The 22,643-nt window shown below is 30.7% G+C and overlaps 1 protein-coding gene across 13 annotated transcripts in view; it reads right to left on the minus strand.

Annotated features, from left to right (window-relative positions):
• Positions 1 to 410: 410 nt before the first annotated feature.
• The window catches only part of LOC130896916 (rap guanine nucleotide exchange factor 2-like), a 180,254-nt gene continuing 158,021 nt past the window's right edge, over positions 411 to 22,643 (minus strand). For 8 of the 13 annotated variants that reach the window (XM_057805285.1, XM_057805286.1, XM_057805287.1 and 5 more), the window contains 11 exons: positions 22,067 to 22,214; positions 19,841 to 20,393; positions 19,167 to 19,378; positions 14,559 to 14,805; positions 14,219 to 14,506; positions 12,942 to 13,079; positions 12,485 to 12,661; positions 11,461 to 11,583; positions 9,165 to 9,257; positions 7,178 to 7,312; positions 3,702 to 5,267 (listed from right to left, as the gene is read on the minus strand). In XM_057805285.1, the coding sequence (XP_057661268.1) occupies positions 5,236 to 5,267; positions 7,178 to 7,312; positions 9,165 to 9,257; positions 11,461 to 11,583; positions 12,485 to 12,661; positions 12,942 to 13,079; positions 14,219 to 14,506; positions 14,559 to 14,805; positions 19,167 to 19,378; positions 19,841 to 20,393; positions 22,067 to 22,214 (2,146 nt within the window). In that variant the 3' untranslated portion in view covers positions 3,702 to 5,235. Of the gene's footprint in view, positions 5,268 to 7,177; positions 7,313 to 9,164; positions 9,258 to 11,460; positions 11,584 to 12,484; positions 12,662 to 12,941; positions 13,080 to 14,218; positions 14,507 to 14,558; positions 14,806 to 19,166; positions 19,379 to 19,840; positions 20,394 to 22,066; positions 22,215 to 22,643 lie in introns of all 13 variants that reach the window. The other 5 variants (XM_057805290.1, XM_057805289.1, XM_057805295.1 and 2 more) reach the window with 3 other exon arrangements.

Here is a 22,643-nt window from a genome sequence, read left to right on the forward strand (position 1 = left end):
CTGTTGATTGTTGGATAGCGATAATGAATTTTTGTTATTGATTGTCGATATCGGACATCAAGAAATCGGCCATGTGGTTGAGGCTTTCTGAGGAGAGAAGAGACATACCGGAGCATTGCTAGTGATTATTGTTTGATGAAGTAAGGCTTTTTTGAGGGGATATAGTAAGAAAGTGACTCATCAATGCATTAGAAGATAGTTCAGGAGTGTGGTTGTGACCTGATTGAGCTGCGGTACTAAGATAGGGAGCAGTTGCAACGGGTGACTGAATAAGACAGACTGGAGTAGATTTGTATTCCACTTGTTGTGCATGCGGCAACAGAGTATTCTTATTTTCTCTTGTTCGTCTGGAATCAGGATTTAACTATTATCACATTTTGTCTTAATATCCAAATAACTTTTCTTCTCACTTTCATGTCCCTATATCTTTCCATTCGATGAAACATACAACTGAATAGTGTTTATTGTTAATTATCCACAGTCAATATTCACCAATCAGCAATCGATCAAGAATCGACAATCTTCAATAAATAATTAACAATCCGCACAAAAACCCACTTTGGCGCGCAGGCCCTTAAGAACGTGCATGCTCATTGTAAGTAGGCATACGTAAAAAGGCCTAGAGTAATTAATGTACACTCCCTCGTCTTCTAACCCTTGCCACTCTCTTTCTACCCTCTCATTCTTACCTCGCCACACAGCATTCGTGGTTAATCAATTTTACAGCATTTAACGACGTGGAGAATACAGGGAAACCAAAAAAAACATTTTTTTTGTTTAAGATTTATTTGGAAATTATTACATTAAAAGTGAATGACATGTACTGTTTCTAAAGCCATTTAATGTGAATGAAATAAATTTGTACACTAATATACAGATATACATCTACTTAAAACAATAGTATATAATTAATAGTATTTTTTAATATCAAAATAAATTCGAAATAAATGATGTATTCGTCTCAATTCTCAGATTTTCATTTGTAGGAAAGAGAAATCAAACGAATGGCCATTCCATTTTATAAATTGAGCGACTAGTTTTAATCACAAATCCTAAAAAAACATTGCAAAAAAGTTTAAGCTCAAAATACCATAGACAGAGATGCAATTATTAAACTTTCAACAAAATAATATATTTAGTATCAATTATCAGAATAACGAGAAGAATGAAAAAATGTGAGGATATAGTATGTAATAAAAATAAAAATTTCTTTTGTTCACATACTGTGACCCGAACGCCAGCACCCGCCCAAATTCCATCACTTTGTCCCCGAGCAAAACCTAATTTATGATGACTCGATGATTAAATATTTTGCCGTGATCTAAGTAAGCAATGCTGTGATATGTACCAGGGTAAAAATAAAAGTTGCAGTTCTGAAGATGACCAGTTTCTTCAAAAGTGTTTTAATGTTAGCAGAAATAGCAAACGAGGAACACTTGCCATACAACTTCTTGGGCTCTCATGAGTTAAAAAAACATAGTTTTTCGTGAATTCTGAAAATTCAATATGATAACATAGTACAAAATGGTTCGTCCCCAAATTCAATCCTTGGATAAGTGGCTTAAGATGAGGGAATTCGGGTCGACTACGGTACCTTTAATTATTTGGACAGGTGAATTAAGTCTATTAATGATTATTTTCATGCGCTCATATTAATTAATACACTTGCAATTAAACCCAGCATATGGCAAGTAAAATAATGATTATAACTTCAACAGTTTGTAATTATAGAATAGGATAAAATTGCATTATATTTTTCGGCATGCTCTAGAAAGGAAAATTAATGGAAAACATAAGTAAATGAAAATATATAGTAAACAATAATGATTATCTCTGTCTTTCAACATATGCGTTTTACAAAATCACAATTACTTTTAAAAAGCACTGTTAAATTCAGTCTAGTATATAGTCCAATATAAAAATGTTTCTAGATATTTTTTTCTTTATATCATCTAAATATAATTGTGCATCTGCATGAAACTTCTTATTATCATTATAAAAGGGAATACAATACTAGTTAAGTTACAAAGGACTAAAAGTTCCATATGAAAAACACTTTTCAATAGTTTAAAATTATCAAGCAGAAAAAAAATTCTTGTAGTTAGTCTAATATAGAGTTTACGATGTATACTAAATCAAATATTCGAAATTTATTTTATAAAAAAAAGGTGGGAAGGAAAATATGTCGCAAAAATGTTGAGTATCCAAATTATTTTTTTATAATTTGTGATTCCAATGTCAGTGATCATAAAAAAATTACAAAATCACAGTTTTTGCAACTACTAGGCTAAAACTTAGCAGAGTTGATTCAGGGCTATCGTACACACCCGTTGGAGTCAGGTTATAAATAATTGTTGTCAAAAACTTGTTATTACATGCTTGAAAACATAGTTTGCATTTATTCAATGCCTTATTAACCATAAGATAAATGTATCGAGCTTGCCAAAGTATTGACTTGTCCTGTGTTAGAAAAAAACGAGAAACTAGATTTCAGAAAGGTAAAAATATTTTAAAGTACTGACGTATACCAGCCCAACTAGAAACAATTTTTTATTTTTAAAATACGTTTAAACATTTAAATTTCGATAATTTGTCAATAATATACATCTAAATCCTATTTTATTATCAAATAATATTTAAATAGGGTATTTACAAGATATGGAATGCATTAAGATTTAAAAATGGTACAGTTGGTGTCAATTTAAAATAAAGAATCTGAAAATGTGCCAATAATTTGGATAGGAGTCATAAATTGAAAAATCAATATTATTTTAGTCTTTTCAATGTGTAGATTTTCAAGAAAACAGCAATGAAAAATATTTAAATGAAAAATTGAGGGGTCTAATTAATGCTCGCAGTTTATCATCTAATCAATTGACAATCTTTCGGTCACTTGGTTAGATGGCTACGATAATGGTTACATCATAAGACCCCCAAAGACTTTGTGATGCTTTTAATATTATCCAAAGTTGTATCAAGTAAAATTATATGAATAAAAATTTAAAAAAAAGTATTTATTTGCTAAAAATACTCAGTTCGTTTCAAAAGTATGAACCAGATCTTACCGATGACAAATTAAAGAAGAAGATCACTATCCTATTAAGAAATTAGAGAGTTCTAAATGAGATATATTGGTAACATTTCGGAACTTACATTATGTTACTGTAATGAACTACTTTTAATAAATTATTAAATGGAGATAGCAGATACGAAAATTTTAGATGTAGAGAAAAAACTAATACATATAGTATAAATATTTATGTATACATTTCACTATACATTGAAAAGGCTGCTTTATTTTCTAAATTACAAACTTCACGTAATTCAAACAATAAACAAAGAACCACATTGAATGTTTAGTTTGGCATCAATCCAGTTTCAGCTTGCTTGCTTCAATCCCAATTCCAAACCAGGCTTGGCATGTAACAAGCTAGAACCAAACAGTGCTATTTCTTCGACAAACAGCTCATTGGTAAACAAAGAATAATATTTTCATTTTCTTTAAGATTGTATATACAAGTAACAACTTAATGTCAATAAAAAATTAATGAAAATAAATTTTGTTCAAAATTAGAGTTCTAAAAAAATTAAGACTGACCAGCAGTGGTTAATTTTAGCTGAAATAAAAAAAATTACTCTTTCGTACTAATGCTGTCTAAAATGTCTGCTAGATAAATATGTGAAGATTTGTCTCAAATAAATTTTCTGTTTTTTCAACTAAAGTATTTGCTAAAGTTTGCCCAACAAGCGCTGTGCTCTATTTAATAAACGGATATTAGTTCACTAAGCATCAAGGCAAAAGGTTGCGTGGATATGAGACTGGAGAAAAATAGAATATGACAAAGCAATTCGTTTTAATAGTCAATCAGCACCGAGCCTCCATATCATATAATGACATGGGAGTGCTGAAGAAAATTTGAACTAACAGGCAAAAATAATTCTCTCTTTAGTCTTGGTTCCTGTCACTCAGGAAACAAAGGAAATGAAAATCCCAATACAATTTCAAGAAAACTAGCAAAAACGGATTCTATTGGCACATAGCCTTTCGGTGGTGTAAAAAAAAGGAGAAAGAAACCTATGAGTACATATTTTACGAGAAGAAAAATGAATGAATGAATCTACAGTTCTCCTGGATCTAGAATTCTCCTTCTTTTTTAGTATATACAAAACATACTTTGGACAAGAAACCTGTAGGGGCGAAGATCTAATCTTGAAGCTGGTACCTATACTGGAAGATACTCTGTAGATATGAGGCACAATGAACTTGGTTTTAGTGTCATATAAATAAATATATTTATAGATCTAGATAAATAATCCTATCACCTCTCAAATTCTGCTATTTTGTTTGCATTAACAAATACTGACTAATTTCTTTCAAAGCTTTTGTCTGTGGTTTATATCGACTCTAAATTTGATCAATATTTTTGAGGAAAATTTGATTCAACATTCGTTTTGCAAGTAAAGAAGTTGTGGTTTAAAAACATGAGGTATATCTATATTTGGTTATAATTTTAATAATAACAATATATATATATATATATATATATATATATATATATATATATATATATATATATATATATATATAACAGAAATTATAATAATCAATGATATTTCTACATATACAGATATTTTTTATAAGAAACTTGACACATTACTTAAATTGACACCTACTTATATAATACACTTGAAATAATAAGATATCAGATGAATTAAAACAAACAGAAAAATCATATTGTCATTTATATGTACATTATATTGATCAAATATGTTTACTAATATAAATAAAATAATCTAAAATCTATAAACCTTATGTATTGAATCTAAATAATAATCAGGTACTTTTCACAGGGACAAGAACCGTATCTACAATCCACAAAAACTTATTCATGGAAAAATGGAAGAAAACGTTGGAATCATGATTAAATAAAAATGTATTATGAAAGTTATTGTTCCATAGTTATTAACAATAATACTTTTGATTTCTTGTAACTATAGCTTAAGTCAAGTTCAATAAATTTACTAGAATCGCTAGTATACTAAACTAAAACTGTGATAAATGTTTAACGAGACACGCGTTTTTGCCCCAGTACCCTGAAACTTTTTGCACACACATACAATAAACGGACACAGATCAATGAGTATTGATTTTGTATTGATATGCAATGCAGAAACACCGATAAATATTTTATTTTCTCAATCATTTTTTTGAAATCACTGGTAAAGGTAAAATGTTCACACCGCCGAGACTTGGGTCTCTTCATCATCTGTACCAAAAAAAAAAATATTTCATTACCACAAATCAACTGATAATAAATGCGTATTTTTGTACTTGTCAGTTGTGCTCGTCTCGTATATAGTGACTGATGATGGTTAGACCATAATAATGACAGTGTCGTATTCATCTGAAGAATCAAATATGTCTTCACCTGAATAATAAACGAATTTATTTGTACATAAATAGAAAAGGTTGCTTATAACCCTCCCAGCACCGTTATGCAGTGAGACACACATTTACTACAAGACTCCAAAAGAAACTATAGTGTAAAAAATTTTTTACAGAAACAAAATAAGGTTCAATAGGTTTTGGAGTTTAACAACGAACCAATGTCTAGTATAAAATTGTCTTGGGTCTCACACACAAATGTTCTTTTTGAGTTAGTGTGTCAAGAGTAGTATAATTTTAGATCATTCAAAGGATAAAGAAGAAGAAAATTATTTATGTGTAGTATATTCAGGACCGACAACAAATTAATTTACAAGAAATAAAAAATTTACCTAAATTAATAATAAAATAGCGAACAGGAAACTTCAATATGCAACAAAAGTTTTTTCAATAAACTTATTACTTTTCTCAAATTTTTATTAATGTGAACTTCCTTTTGAGACATATATATTTACATCTATGGTAGAAGAGATTGCGAATCAGAGAAGTTATTGATGATAGTGGATAATACCATGAAATTTCTAGGTATGAAATTCGAGACAACAAAATTTGAATATTGAATAAGAACACTAGGATTGATGTAAACGATTAAGAAAACAAATTTTCATAATTTTTCCAACACACATCATATGCATTAAATTGTTTGAACTATGAAAGAGGTCAATCATCCATCACTAAATGATTTCTAAGTGTATAAAATTACATTAAATTGATGCTGCTTCAGATATTACTTGATAGATTAATAAAGTATGTCCCTTTTTTATTGAAAAAACATAAAATACAAGAGAAAGTACTTAAATAAAACAGATTGAGATTAAATAATACTTGAATATCAAAATGTATATATAAAAGATATTCCTGAATTCTAGTACAGGATATTAACAATGAAAATTTTTAGTTAATTAAATAAAATACTGTTATTTTTCTATCTATGATCTAACCATTCACCAAAAATTATTCAAAAACAATAAAAGACAATTAATGATAAAATGTAACATATAAAGCGAGTCTGTTAGTCAGTCTTTGATGGTTCAAGTATTTTTATATTAACTAATTATTTTTTTAAAATGTATAGTTGTTTTGGACGATTTCAAATATTTCGGTAAGTTGGATTTTCATAAATCAATCAATGATAACATGTTTAAGATAGGTAGATGAAATTAGAAGAAGTTGAATAAATTTAACTGTTCGATTACTTTAATTGAGTTTGCCCAGTCGAATATACTTTTAATTATAAAAATAACCATAGCTTCTGAATAAAACTCAATATAACCATGAAGACACCTGAAAGAATTAAGTTTGGTTTAAAGATGTAAAAATATTATTTGGTACAAATTTTTAAATTTTCAAAAACTAGTAAGCTAGTAGGAGTTCTTCTAATAAGACAATTCCATGATCTATTAGGCAGATTAAAAATATGTATCGGCTCCTAATAGAGTATGATGATAAATGGGTCGACACTGGAAAGTAAAAAATGGAAGTGATAATGAGAACTGAAAATATCAACCAGTCATAACATACATATTAGCTTATTAAAGGAAGTAGTACTAAAAATTAATTATTTTTGGGAAAATTAGATCAAAATTTATAAAATAATCCAACTTACAAAAATTTGACAATAAAATCGACCAAAACTACACATCTTAATGATTTAAAAAATATATCTCGTGTAAAAATCAGCAAAGTTAGTAAATGTCAGTCACTTTATATATATCTTACAATATATCTTACCCTGATCCGTATCTGGATCTGTGTGATAGTGGTAACCTTGAGTTACGCCCTCGTGGGAATGCGCTCTACCTAATCTATGCAACCTCGCCATTTGCGCGGCAACACTGTAAGCGGGAGGTTGTCTTCTGCCAGGGCCTAAGAACGAAGGAAAAAATAGCGAATATCAACAATGTTATCATCTCTTTATATACTACAAATAATGCGAAATTCGTTAAATATTTGGCGTCTAAATACGAGAGGTGGATAGAAAATAACTAGTACTTTAGTTTTTTGAGGAAAGATATTTGTAAAGTTGCATAAATTTTAATGTAATTGACTCCAAAATAGTCAGCGATATTTTCAGTTTCCTGAAACACTCTTAAACTGGATCTTTGAGATAGTTTTTGGCTCTATCAGTGATTCGTCATCTATGTTCATAAAACGACAACTCTTTCAGGTTCACTTTATTTTTAGAAGTAGAAAATTACAAGTAGCGAATTTCAAAGCTGGGACATGTAAAAATATCATACTTAATATTTTTGGTAATTTTCCAATGAATTTACCAAATTAAAAGTACTACGGTGAGATGCCGGGCCATGTAAATTCTATAATTGAATTGAGGAAAATTAAAGGAATATACAAAACCGTTTAAAAAAATATATCTAACTGAATGTAACATAGGTATAACATCACTCAATAAGTCGTGTGACTGACAAACAGATGGCACTGCTATTGTCAAATCCATATGACGTTTATGAAGTACCAACTTTCAAAAGACCACTGTAAAAGCTCAGCAATTGCTTCCAAAGTGTTAACCGGACTCTGCTCCATCGAAAAGAACCATTGGTTATTGGTTTGCTGAATTTAAACGTGGTCTACAAACACCACTGATGGTGAACGTTCTGGTCGTCCAATTGAGGTGTTTACTCCGGAAAACATGAAAAAAGTCCACAAATTGGTTCTATCCAATCATAAATTAACTGAGACTTACCATAGGCGTTTGTTAATACTTCACATACGTCATTGTACGTTATTTCAGACAAATTCTTGATCCAGTTGTTTTTGAAAACGCAAATCTCTCATATAATAAGCGTAATATTGGCGGATGACATAGACAAAGTAAACAATGAAAATACCGCTAACAATTTTGTTACTTTTCAGGGGCATATATACCTACTCGTACTTTCGAAACCCGCGAAATTTGAAAATTAGCGTTATTTTCTGAAAATTGAGGCTATTTCTTTTTCTGTTTGATTGTTTATTGTGGTCTTTTATCTATCTACCTAACCTAATCAAGTTTATGAATCAGCCTAAACTATAGCGATTATCATCTGTTGGTTTTCTATATTATTAGTAAAATTTTCGTGGCATTTTCTTCACTTCTACAATTACTCCGTGGAAAATTTAATTTGGTTCATAATTTAAAGTGTTTATATATTGATCACCTAATGTTGCAAAGAACAATAGTCGTTTTATTCGGAAAAATGATGATTTAATGGTGATATTCATAAAACTAATGCAAAATGTTAGTCATTATACAAAGTTTATATTATGAAGTGATTGGTGTTTAGCAATAATATGAGTATTAGTACAGCCGCAAATGTAAAACATGAAATTTGCAAAGCACAAAAGCATTAATATATACAAAAAGCAGCAGCAGGTGAAATTATAGCCACATTTATTATACATACAATCAAAAATGTAAAATTTAATCTTATCACTCAATACCATAATTTGAATGATTAAAAGTAAATGAAAATTATTTCAAAAATCTAAAATATGTGAAACATTTAATACTGAAAATGAAGAATGAAATTTGCAACTTCTATTCAGCTAAACAATGAAAATATAACAGTGAAAACTGCATTGAAATTATAGATAATGTCACGTTCAAGCTATTAATAAAAAGAAAACTATTATTAATTCAAAAATGATTTTCAAAGATGTAACTAATAAAAAAAATGTTGTCGATAACATGCATGTACAGTGGCTAGACTACAGAACTTACCGATGGAATTACGAAAAGCTATAGGTAAAGGAGGTAAAACGGCCACAGCTAGAGCACAAGGAGGTATAGCACCAGGACGATTGGGAAACCAGCCTATTACCAATGACAAATAAACTAATATAACTACATGGCACTCTTAAGACAAAATATCCTATGTACATTGACCGCATTTTGAATGTTAATAACATTATAATTTATATTGATAAATACCTAATTTATGAAAATTTAAGATGGTGAAAATTTAGGAATAATACCTACGTGTTGAAATTTATCAAAAACCATTATTTTCACTCTTAAAATTCGCATATTCAACCTAATTACATTCGAAAAGTTTTGGATAATTTTTATCATATAAAACATTAATTTTCCCTTTTTCAAAAGAAATGTAGATAAGCATTAATTCGATAATAATGTACAACTTTTATCAAACCGAGTTAAGTGACAAAAAGGGAAGAAAATAGATAGCTTTTCAAGAAAATTTGGTAATTTGTACTAGTGACACTTCAAAAATACTTACTTCAAATTTAGAATTGCACTAAAAAGTAAAAATAAAGCCGAAACTTAAGTCTTAGTTAAGTTGTGTTAGGTAATTTCGTCGAAAGTTAAAAAAAATTGTAAATTACAACAATTACAAGTGTTTACAGTCAAATTACTAAAACACTGTATATCAATTTAGAATAACTTGATTTGGAAGACTACTTTGACTTTTATATGTACTTGTATTGAATCTGATCAAATTATTACCATACTCCTAGAAGACACGAGAGATCTTTAGTCTGCTAACATCATCAGCGACCATAAATACGGCTTCCGTAAACATAGATCAACTGGGGACCACCTGGCCTATGCCACCAACGTATAGACTGAAGCTATAGAGAAATATGGGGAATCCAGAGCAATGACACTGAACATATCGAAGGCTTTTGACAGGGTTTGGTAAGAAAGATCCAGGCGGCTATTTTGACAAAGAAGGCAGGCACTGCAGCTCAGGATTTGGTCTGAACATAAATTCGCTTGTTGGGTATTGACGTTAAAAGCAATATATTCTGGCATAGTCACGTGGCAGATTTAGCGAAGGTAGCTCCACAAAAACATGGAGCTCTATAGTTATAGACAACAACATCTTCTAATCCTCTACAAGGTCCAGATTCGTCCTACCTGACTCTGTTTTATCGATACTACGCCGACAAATGCTCCTCCGAGCTCCCCGGCTAGGGAATTTTGCAAGAGCTACTCGACACGCAGACGTGGCTTATGAACACCGAGTTCACCTGTGGACATCCAGAACTTCACTTTATCGGGACTTATATCTTTGGAGAAGTGCAAGTCTGCGGAGTTAGCTACCAAGGCACATCTTTCCCGAGCGACCACAGAAGATGAATATCCATAGACATCTCCACACGGTAGGCACCACTTGAATTACTCAAGTGTGAAAAAATTTACCCTCTTGTGCTTGCTTTTTACATAACAAAATTGAGTTTTGCGACAACATCATTTATTTCGATAACAATCTTTGATAATGATAATTACGATCTCGTAATAAACCTGTGGCTTTGTTTACGAGTTTCTTCACATCATTTTCAGGACCCAAAGATTGCAATTTTGCATAAGTGATGTTGAAATAACATGATTTGGTCAATGATTATGTTTTTTATTACCAATTGGCATCTCTGGGCTACTTTTTGTCTATCCCTGTACTTGTCCCTTGGAGGAAATACCTTTGAGGCATATCTGTCAAAAGTTTGTAATAATTTTGGGATGTCGTCTTCTCAATTCGTAATAAGTATTTTATGATGCAACAAATTCAGCATTTCTTCTTTTTTATTAAATCGCAATTACTTTTCTATAATATCGATTAAAAAAAAATAAGCATAAGTAGCTAAAATATAAATCAAAATTTCTTTTACAATAATTTCCAAAACCAAGAAAATAATTTGTGTCAAACTACATAGAATATTTTATCTAGAATAGAACAAAACATCAAAATGCATACATTCATGCCTCCATACAGATTTTGAAATTATTATTTGGTAATTTTATTTTTTAAATTTATTAATTTAAGTTTATATACAAAAGATCATACAGAAAATATGAAAGTTTGAAACAAGATTTACTATTGACACTTTGTAATGTGTAACTGAATTTTTTAGCTCTTTCATTGTTTTCTTATCCCTTTAAATCCCCGTCTCAATTATCGTTGTTGATTGTTCTTCTAGTTCCGTTGGTTTTACTCGTCACACTTCATCCATTAACACATTCAATACAATTAATTTATTAGTCATTGAAACATACATACCTGGGATAGGAGGTGGATGCCTGGGTGGACTCGAACAACGTTGTTGATAAGAATGACAATCATTGGAACTGCTTGTTACTTGGCTGATCGTGCTATGACCCGAGTCCGAAGATGAAACCGAACCTGCATACATGAAACATGCCATAATCTTTTAAATGGCGAATGGGAAACAAAGTGGTTCTTTAGTTTACTACTAATTTTTTTGGTGATAGTCAAAATTATGAAAACTTTTATATTAAAAAAAATATTATATCTAACAGAAAACTAAAAGGCATCTGACATAGTAGAAATGTGTTTAATGTGGTATAGCAAAGTATTTATTTTACTCTTACGAGCTTGTGTCCGCCCTGGAACCGGTCCTGCCCAAATGTAGTGGAATTCTAAAATTCAGCGGCGGCACCTTTTTATATAAGTTTTTAGGATAATCTCTAGGAAGGTCTAATTATTTATTTGTTTCGTTTCTTTATTTTCTAGATTTTTTGAGAATTATTTTGAAATATATAAGAAGTTTACGTTACAGTTTAATTAATTTATAATAAATACTCGTAGTGAACAAACCGAAATAGAAATTAATAGAAGAATTTATATAAATTAGTTAAGTTGGTTGAGTGTTAGCAATAAGTGAATTATATTAAGTTAGTGTAGTGTATAGTGTTTAAATAAATTAAGAGACAGTGGCTATTAATTCACCTCACAAATAGAAATCGTATAAATAAATAAAAAAAACATTACATTACTTTTGAAATATACTGAAGCAACTTAATTAAATTTTACTTTTTACATTTCATTTGGTGTATTAACAACTTTTGTAGTCACTAATGATCTAGACATTCACAAGATGCAAATTATACATGCTTAAAAAATGTGCAATTATAGAAGAAGAAAGAAGTTTGACATGAGCGCAATCATAAGTATTTTTTAAAAATTTTTATTTTTCCATATGTTTATCCATCATGAAGTTAAAAAAGTTGTCGCAGACATGCAGTAAAACATATCAAAATACACGATAGATGAAAATACTCACCAGAAGTAACGGTTTTTCTCAAAGGTAAGTTACTAAGTGAGGTAACACTGCTGCTTTCGGCGGACAGAGCAACTGAAGGAAGAGGTGTAGGTGTATCGGAATGAGATCTTTCGTGCATTGCTCTACCTCCATTTCCCGAGCTATTTGAGCTGTGGGATCCGTAACTTGAATAGCTCCCTATAAAAGAAAATGAATAAGAATATCATTCAATTTACTAAATATATAGTTTTTCTAGAAAATATATAAGAATTTCATACTCATGTTGATTAAGAAACCCAAAACGCATCTACAACTTTGTAAAGGAAAACTTTCAGGATGATATTTGATTATTTTTACTAGAAAATATTACAATGAAACACTATGTGTTAATAACCATATGAAAGGTCGCTTTTTATGTTTTTTTTTTTAAATATTTGGATCACCTTCAAAAGGAAATTGGCATTTATAGTGTCCTTACCTGTAGCACTTGGTGCTCTCCTTACAGCAGGACTAGGTTGACTGAGACCATGAGAAGGAAGACGCGGCTGATGGGGCCTTGTTTTATTTGGTTCCGATAATGCCAATAATTTCCGTACTGCTTGAGGTGAAGCCGAACCTGAGTATGACAAACAATAATTTAAAAAAAAAACTTTTTTTGTTCAAATAAATCGAATTAGCATTATCGTGTACCCAAAATTAATTTAACAAAAAGGTTTTAGTACAAAAAATGACAATAAATTGACTGGTAGTCAAGCAACGTTTCACAAAATATTAAACTAATAGAGAATACATAACAAAAATATTTATGCCCATCTAAATTATATCGAAAAACTATTTTAATAAACACTGCCGTGTCAGTTCTATGTATGGCATACCACCATATTTTTTTAATTATTCAAATAGTAAAGCTTAAACTGAGAAAGAGAATTTTGAGATAACAGATACAAGTGCGATTTATGAGATGTCTACGAGGGATATTCTGAAAAAAAATATAGTTTTAAAAAAAACTCTAAAGGACATCGAACTAAAAAGTTAGAAAAAAATAATTTTTAAAATAAGCTTAAACCAATAATGAATGAAGAATACTGGTATTGTTGTGAAAAAACGTTGGGCACGACAATAATAATAATAGTATTTTTCATTCTTTATTGTTTTAAGCTTATTTTAAAAAAATTCATTTTTTTAGTTTGATGTACTTGAAAAGCGTTTTTTTTAGTTTTTTGTGACTATATAGAATAAAATAAATAGAATAAACTCTGAACAGTACTGTCGTACGCAAGAACTACTAAATTCATTCAAATTGGAGTTTCAAGAATGAAGAACAGGCTAGCAATTGAAGCTTTGACACTAGCGACTAAATTCTGCGACAAAAGAATTTCAAACCTTGTGTTCTCCTGTAAAAGTACCTCATTTTTTTTGGCGACTATGTAAAAAGTACTTTTAACTGCTTTTTCAAATGTAGCTACTGAATTTATTTTATTCGTTTTCTATTTAGTTAAATAAATAATTATACACTTTTATATTGAATAGAGGTATTTATTTCAAATAGAAATTGTTGATTAAGATTCATAAGACCTTTCAAATACCAGTAGAGCTTAGAAAAATGTGGTGATGATATCCAAAAAAGGTGCTGTTATGATAAAACCAACCATATCTACTATTTTTTATATGTATCCTTTTATTAACATAATTGTAAATAATGATTTTTAGTTTTTTTAGCCACTATTATAAATAAAAACTACAAATGAAACTAACCGAATTTGGCAGTCGGTTTTCGCTCATCGCTAGCACTGCTCGTACTGCTTGTCGTACTAGGAGCTGGAGAAGAATGTCTTTTAGTTCTCTGGATTCCGGGTGCAGAAGAACTTCCAGTAGCCGGTCCTTCACATTCCAAAGACATTTCATGTAGCTTCGTTTCATCGGTCTCTACTTGGAGGTTATTTAAATAGGCCTTAACTCTGCGTACCATTTGAGATTCTTCAAACATTTTCTTTGGATTGGGAGCTGCTGTTGACTTCTTCCGTCTCTTTACAGTTGCTTGACCTATGATAAGGAAAATTAGGAAAATAAAAGAGTACTGGTTGAACAATATTACCTTGGGTGTGATAATGAGTTGATGCAGTAGTCAACTGGTTAAGGGCTACCATTGCATTACTGGCAGGTTGACCGCCCAATTTTAGCATAGTGAGTAAATCGTACGGACTACTACACATATTACTCAACGATCTAACTTCCTTAGCTATCATTCTCAATTTTTCGAAATTAATTAGGCCTTCGACTTTGGAATCGTTGCCGAGGTGAATGAATGTCAAGTCTTTTTTGACTATTGGATAAAAAGGTATCTGGAAAATAGAAAAATTATATAGTTAAGAGTAAATTGAAAATATTTAATTAGTTAAAATTTTTTTTTGTGTTTTGCCTGAATCCAGTTCCATAAATTTTTGTTTCATTGAAGAAGATAAAGAGAACAATGAATACTGTGAAATAGTGAAATATAAGTTTGTTTTCTATTCAAGCCCCATTTCAGCTATTCACTTATATATACATATAAATGTATGAAATTGTTGAAATTAGTGGTAGATGTAACTGGGATACAATGGTGATGGGTGTAGCAAGATAAGTTATTGTGATTTGGCATCCAAAGACAACTTCTTTCCAAATTTATTGACTCGATGTACATACGCGATTTATATGATTTTTCTATCGTATTCCACTTTAATCTAGAGATATGTGTGTTTGTATAATTATTCTTATTATTATTCCAGTCCTATCTCAAAAACTAAATCAATTTACTGGCATTGGGTTAACATCTGTTGTCATGATTGCCGTGACGTCTGCAAAGGTTGCTATGAAGGTATCGTCTGTGCTTGGAACGTCTTCTATGATTATCAGATACAGAAATGAGTCTAGAACGCTACCCTGAGGTACTGCAGATTCTATCGTATGGTAATTTGAATAGTTAACTATCATGTGAAACTTAATTTTTGTTATTGTTTTCGATGTTCTAGCCTCTTCTACGCTCAGTTGAGGTTTACTGCCCTCAAATGTACCCTCAATTTTTCATTTAGGGTACCGTGAAAAGTCCAGCAAAATCAGTAACTTTAATAATAGTTATTTTTTGGTACGATATGTATGTGCCATCTACATCAAGTTGAACATCACCAGCATTCAATAGTTTTTTGTACTATCGCAAGTATTGTTTATAAGTTCTTGACTAGAAAGAGCAATTTAAAGTTACCTACAATCTCATTTTAGATTTTTCTCTTCATAGCTCAACTAAGTTTTTGAGATATGGGTGTTTAAACAATAATCATAGATACATACAAAAATCATATAAATCGCGAGTCGACACTATGACTGAATTTGGAGAGAAGTTGTCATTGGCATTTTGCTACACCCAATTCTCAAAATTACTACATACAACACATATAACATCCACATAAATTATATAAAAGATTTGCTAAAAAGGAAAATTTATGATGTAGAGAAAAACATTTTTTATAAAGGTATATATATACACTCATGATCAAAAAAATCGAGTCAAATCGCACGCTTGCCGTCAAAAGTCTCTAGCAAAAAAATCTGTAGCTTTCATCCTTTTTCTGATTTTAGCATCTCGAAGCCAGTAGTTTTAGCTTTATAAAGCGTGGTCTATGTTGTTATTGAGTTATTTTTTTTTTGTAAACAAAGAATACTAAACAAAAAGGAATTTTCAACAATGAAAAAGGATTATGATTAAAACAGTAAAGACAATACAAGCTCAAATTCGTCAAAATAATAATTCATTTGAAATTAACTCATCAATATTTTGTGTCCCCTCTCCAGGCCCTAATAACAGCTTCTAATCGCTTCTTCGTGGATCGAATAAGTTTCTTTGCTCGATCTTGTACGATGCTCTCCCATTCTTCAGTAAGCGCCGTTTTGAGGTCCGATTTAAAGGTTGGTATTGGAGTTCTAACCTGTGGTATGTGAACCGGCATTGTCCTGTATTAAAATAAAGTTTTCGACGATGAAACTTGCGCAGGGAATGACGTGATCCCCTTAAATTTCTTCTATATATCGCTTCGCTGTTTACCCAGCGCTCTACTGCCACTTTCAACAAAAACCAACCCGAGAACTTCCTCCAAGAGCCATGTTTTAGTTTATCTAACATTGTGCGAATCTTTCTCCAGGTCTGCTGTAGACTAGTCTTCTTCTAACGTTACTATACAGGCACACTCTGCTGTTGTCTGAGAAGAGAACGGAGCCCCATTGTTCGTCATTCCAATTAACGTGTTCTCTGGACTACTCGGTGGGCTGGGGTTAATTTGGGGCTAGTAGCTGGCTTTTTTGGTTCAAGGTTAGCTGCCTTAAGTCTTCTTTTGACTGTCCAGGTACTCACAGACACTCTGAGCCCTTATTGGCCCGATTTCTCAGAGATATGCTGACAATGAATCGGTCATCCCTCTCGGATATGCATCTACGAAGAAAGTAACCAGTCTCTTGGTAACAACGGTAAACTCTGGAAGCAGCAGACTGATTTATGTTCAGCGCACTGACCACGTCTCGCTGACTCTGGCCTTATCGCAATAGATGACCGCTTGAGCAGCTTTATCACTTTTTGTCTCCATTTTCAAACAGCATTCTTTTAGTGGTGGTTCAAGTAGAGAAGGGTGAGTTTCCTCTAATTAGTACTATTGTAAACGAGTATAAAAAGGGTAGTCACCGATTATAACACATTGTTGAACTGTGAGAGCTGGAAACATTACAATATTTTATATAATTTTGAAGCTATTACTATTAGCTTTAATATTTTACTAAGAAAAGTACAATTGCGTGTTCAGTTTTCTCGCCAGTGACTTGTTATTACGGGGGTGTCGCTTGTCTAAGTCGATTTTTTTTTCTCACGAGTGAATAATTAAGGTTGGTGTACACAATAATAATTTTTATTGAAAAATAAATATACTCACAAATGAAACATTGTCTTAAAAATATATGTAGATAAATGCCCAAATATACACAAGATGCAGTAATGATCTTAACATGGAAAACGAATGAAATTTTGGGATATGTTAACAGATATGATATTTTTATGTTTAATCTAGTAGATATTTCCATGCAATATCGTTAAAAATGGAAAAATTGTAGCGAATTACATTACATCTCACAAATAGGTTATAGAAGAGCTAGTTGATTGAGACCACACTTGTAAATGACGATAGAAGACTGTGGGCGAAAAGAAATTTCCACGGGACAATATAAAATCGTTAAACAATTTAATTCCAACCTACTTGTGTAAATTTCAATAGAAAGTAGCATAAAATTATAACAAACTATTCTACTGAAACTCTGGTAGAAAGAAACTGTATATCCTATCTAATAAAATTTTTCAAATCCACCACAAAATTTGATCAGAAGTATTGGAAATACTTATTTATTAATTTTTTTATGAGTTTTCTTGTCCAAGAATAGTCTTCACATGTTAACAAAACATTAAAAATAATGAAAACTGTACTGGAAAAAAATTGCTTTAATGCAAAAACTAAATTAATAGACTCTGAACGAAGCCTGAATGAGTGGCAGTTCTAAATGATTTTTGATATTAATGCATCTAAATGTAAATTAGATGCATTAATATACCAAAAGGTCTAAGAAATTGAAGAAATTGAGATATAAAGAAAAAATACCGAAACTCAGATAGATTGTGGTTAAATTGGTTAAAAATTTCACACTGACATTTTTACTAAAAATTTATGAATTACTGTGCCTTTATTTATATAATTTGTATATTTATATCGACAAGAAAAGAAGAAAGGTTTTTGTTGATATCAGGTTTAAATCTGAATAATTTTTTAATAGATGTTAAAACAGGATTTTACTTCAATCTATATGAGATTGTGATTTGATCAGAGGTATTAAAAATACAAAATAGTCTTCACATATTAACAAAACATAAAAAATAATTAAAACTGAATCAGAAAAAGATTTGCTTTCATGCAAATCCCAAATTAGTAGATTCTGAACAAAGCCCGAATGAGTGGCAGTTCTAATGATTTTTCATATTGAGATATGAAGAAAAAATACACTTTCTTTCTTAATACAGAACCATTTATAAATTATTTAATATCTGTGCGAATCCATTGCCTTCTAGTCACCCTTTATCCATGCTTGTTTTAGTCAATATTATAAAATGATATCAAAAATGAAATGATGTGTGAATATTTTCGAAAAACACAATGCAAATAAAATGTCATGTACACTTACAGTATGCGTAAGTAGCAGATAGGACTAAAAATAAATAAATAATGAACAAATTTAAGTCAAATGTTTGGTTATTTTGTATGGAGAGTTTTGTTGAAATCACATTCCAAAATCAAATACAATCAAATTACGATGACAATGTCAGATTTGACATATTCACATCGGTGTTGCCATATCTCTAAATTTAAGTAGCAATCCTCGTATAAGTGACTTCCCTTTACTAATGAATAAATATATTTGCTTTGATTAATCAACGTGTAACTAACACTGAAGAGATATCATTTTGAATTGAATTTATACTGATATATCATATTTCTAAACCTAGTGGAAGTTTAGGTTAGTTTTGTAACAAGCATAACAAGTATTATACATCTAGATCAATTCAACAAAACTCTTTACCAAAACCCTTTCGAATTTTTTAAGTAGAGTAGTCAAGTTAATAAAAATAATGATAGACACTTACAATTGGTGGTTGGGTCTGTTCAGCGCTTACTAACTGTCGATATTTGCTCATGTTTCTTGAAGGATCCATGAGTTGTTGTAATTCAGCAAACACTCGTTGGTATTTTCCTGGTAATTTATCCCAACTCTGTCTCAACCTCGAAACTGCTCCATGACCCAAACCGCTTATTATGGCGAACATAGAATTGAAGTTTTTGCATTCTTTACATTGCCCTGAGAAAGAAAGTTTATTTAATATCAAATTTAATAAGTTTTGTGTCATTAGTTATAATAGTTATAATAAAAAATAATACTTCTGGGGAAAACCCCAACCTCCTTGCCCTTCTTTTTCACATTGTCTCAACATAGATAAACGAAAATATAAAGTAACTAAAGAATTGAATCCTCATATCATATAATAAGTATGAAATCAATGAAACTTCTCTTTAAAAAATTATGGTACTCAAACGGTTTGGTTACACATTACTCATAATAAATTAAAAATGGTTTTTTAAACTTTTTTACTTAGTTTAGAAATACTTGGGTGATAATCAAACATGTATAAGTGATTGTGAGAGAGTAATAAAGCGAAAACAGGAGACTTTTGGTGTTTTCTTCCCCTTGACTCAAGTGAGTTTTAAACACTACAAAATTGGTGAGAAATTTTATTCTTTAGTTGAAATAATATTTACTTACTCGCTACTTTGATAAATTGTTTAATTATCTTCATTCTTCTTACTGGATTGTGTTCCGAACAGACTTCTGATACCACCCAGAACGTTTCCTTGTTTACCAAAGACGCGAACTGTTCCAACATGGGCGTTCCGTATTTTGATTTTAATTCGAAGAGATCATCAATATATTCCGTCGGTTCAATTTGTCTAAAAATACTAAAATCTAACAAAGTTAATTGTATTGCCACTTCCACTGCGTTCAATTGCAAGAAATGTACAGCGCTTTCTCGTACTAACTCTGGCGCTAATTCATCAGGTACCAATGTTTCAGTAACGCCGTTCGTTTTAAGATAATATCTGCTACTTAAACCTATCCTTTCGGCTAGATTTTGTAGGTCGTCTTGTAGTCGTTTTTGTTTGATAGTTTGGTTGTCCGTTACTGATACTTCGCACAAACTGAAATTACTGCTAGGATCCGTCATGCCGAATTCTTGAAGAGCCAACATGACTACTTCGTGAGCAGTCGTTTCTTTGTGCACCAAGAGGTATTTGTAGCTTTGATCTGGCTTATAAACCTAAAGCATAAAAAATACGGGCATCAATTTTAGAAAATCGTGATACCTTTCAAAAGAAAGTGAGAGGAAATATACTAGTAAAAGCAAGGCATGAAGGATGCCAAACCTTAATGTTGTAAGTGTCAATGAACCAAAACATATGCATGTCATAACGTGTTAAAAACCAAACAGTTGGCAAGTGTGTGTACAAACAATTCAGTTTGGAAAATGGATGAACGTCAAAACGAAGTAAAAGACGTATTATAAATACAACAAAATTGGAAAAGATACCAGAAAACTGAAAAGGAAAAGCGGAAAAAGTTAGAGGATACAAATAAAGTAGTTGTTTGAGAAGAAGCTGAACCAAAAGAGATACGACTCATTTTTTTATTATTATATTATTATTTATTTCAATTTGTTTTCGGACTTTCAGACAGACTTTTTACCTTGTAATTGTGTTTTTGCTATTGCTATAAAAAAGTTTTAAAGGCGAAAAGCTCCATTGGTTCCCAAATATCTAATCGAGTTAATCGCCAACCCATGTGCCTAAGAAATCACTATATCAAGTTGTGCCCGCTAGCACTTTCTATAATTGGATGGATCTTGCTAAAGAAATGCTTAATACTAAAAAACTGATGGTATCAACTGCTACAACGGATCAAATGCAGTTCCTTTGCGTGCATTTTCTTGCACCACGTCAAGCGGCCTTTTTAACCACTTTGATAATTTCAAGTATTTTTTGAATGATGTACAAATCATTTCTTTCGTGATCAAAAACTTTTTTTTCAATTGTTTAATTTTTTCTTAATAAATTAAATTCGACAAAAATAGTTTGGGAAATTATGAAAACTGCAACTTCAAAATATAAAACTAAGAAAAATTTTTCAACAGTTAGAATCGCGATATTTTTGAAATGGTGATTCCTAGTCAAATATATAACGACAATATTGTAGATAATTTCGAGATTTTCATTCATTTTATTTTTCTGATGAAACTTACTGTTTATTATAAAAATTGAAAAAAAAAAAAAATTGGAATTGTGACATTGAACGAATTTTTTTAGCATACCTAGAATCGATGGAGACTTCTGGGAACTTATTTCTAATAGTAAACCCAAGGTCTCTACCCAAATTAAACTCTGTGGGAATTTTTGTTATTTGAAATGTCTATTTTGATGGGACAATTTGTACACCGAGTACAATGGACTTTAAAATAAGGTATTTAAATATGCGTTTCAACTCTTCATTGAATCGGTTGTTTCTTATTGCCGGTGTGAGTAATAGATATTTCGTATTCTTGTCAAACAACTAGAATATACGTTTCAATTGACATTTTTAAGTTTTAAATATTAAATATTCATGTATATACAGAGAATGTTTTGATAATAACTATCGATTGAATGTTGCAGGTGATGAAATATAAGTAATTTTAATACAATATGTTACTATGATGTAAGATTCATAAATATATTTCTTAATTCTACCTAAATAGTATAAATACTAAATAAATATGGGTTATAAAACGAGTTTTATTAATGTAAAAACACAGATTTGAGATTAATGTTATGAGTTTCGCAATTTTTAATAAGGTTATAATAAATATATAGTAAGAGAATCATCAGGAAAGTCATTGGTACTACTAAATATAAATTGATATTTATTCGGATAAATAAACGATGATAGTAAATAACTTACCTTCAAAACATGCTCTGGATAATCTGTGCATCTCAAATCATCGTAACATATTGACATCAGATCGGGGTTGCTTTGAGACTGGTAGAGATTTGATCCTAAAGTAGATGGGGGGTTAAAACTATCAACTTCGTCCTGTCCCAAACCAACACTATAATAAAAATTGAATAAGACAAGAATGTAGCAAAAAGCAAATATTTGAATAAAGTTGAAAGATATGTTTACGGATTAAAAAACAATGGCAATTATTTCCATATCGTTAACTTAAAGTTAGAAATACCAAATGCCAACTTTTTTAATTTTACAATTTTGGACAAGACTCCAGAATTTTCATTCAGTTTTTAGTTCAGATTAGTTTATAATCTCGGCGTAATGGGGTAATAGATTAGATAATTCACAACCTGGGCAAAATAAAAATTTCTACTCAATGACATAAAACATTAAACTGAAAAGTTCGTAGACGCAGGAAGTTGAATTACACTAAACAACATTTTTTGAAAATTATACGAGTTTCCTGATTTTTTTGAACTGTTAAGATGAGTAATGGGACTATAAATAGATAAGTATCCTCACGATTTTG

The sequence above is a fragment of the Diorhabda carinulata genome, chromosome 8, assembly GCF_026250575.1.
Source record: "Diorhabda carinulata isolate Delta chromosome 8, icDioCari1.1, whole genome shotgun sequence".
In the NCBI taxonomy this organism is placed as follows: Eukaryota; Metazoa; Arthropoda; class Insecta; order Coleoptera; family Chrysomelidae; genus Diorhabda; species Diorhabda carinulata.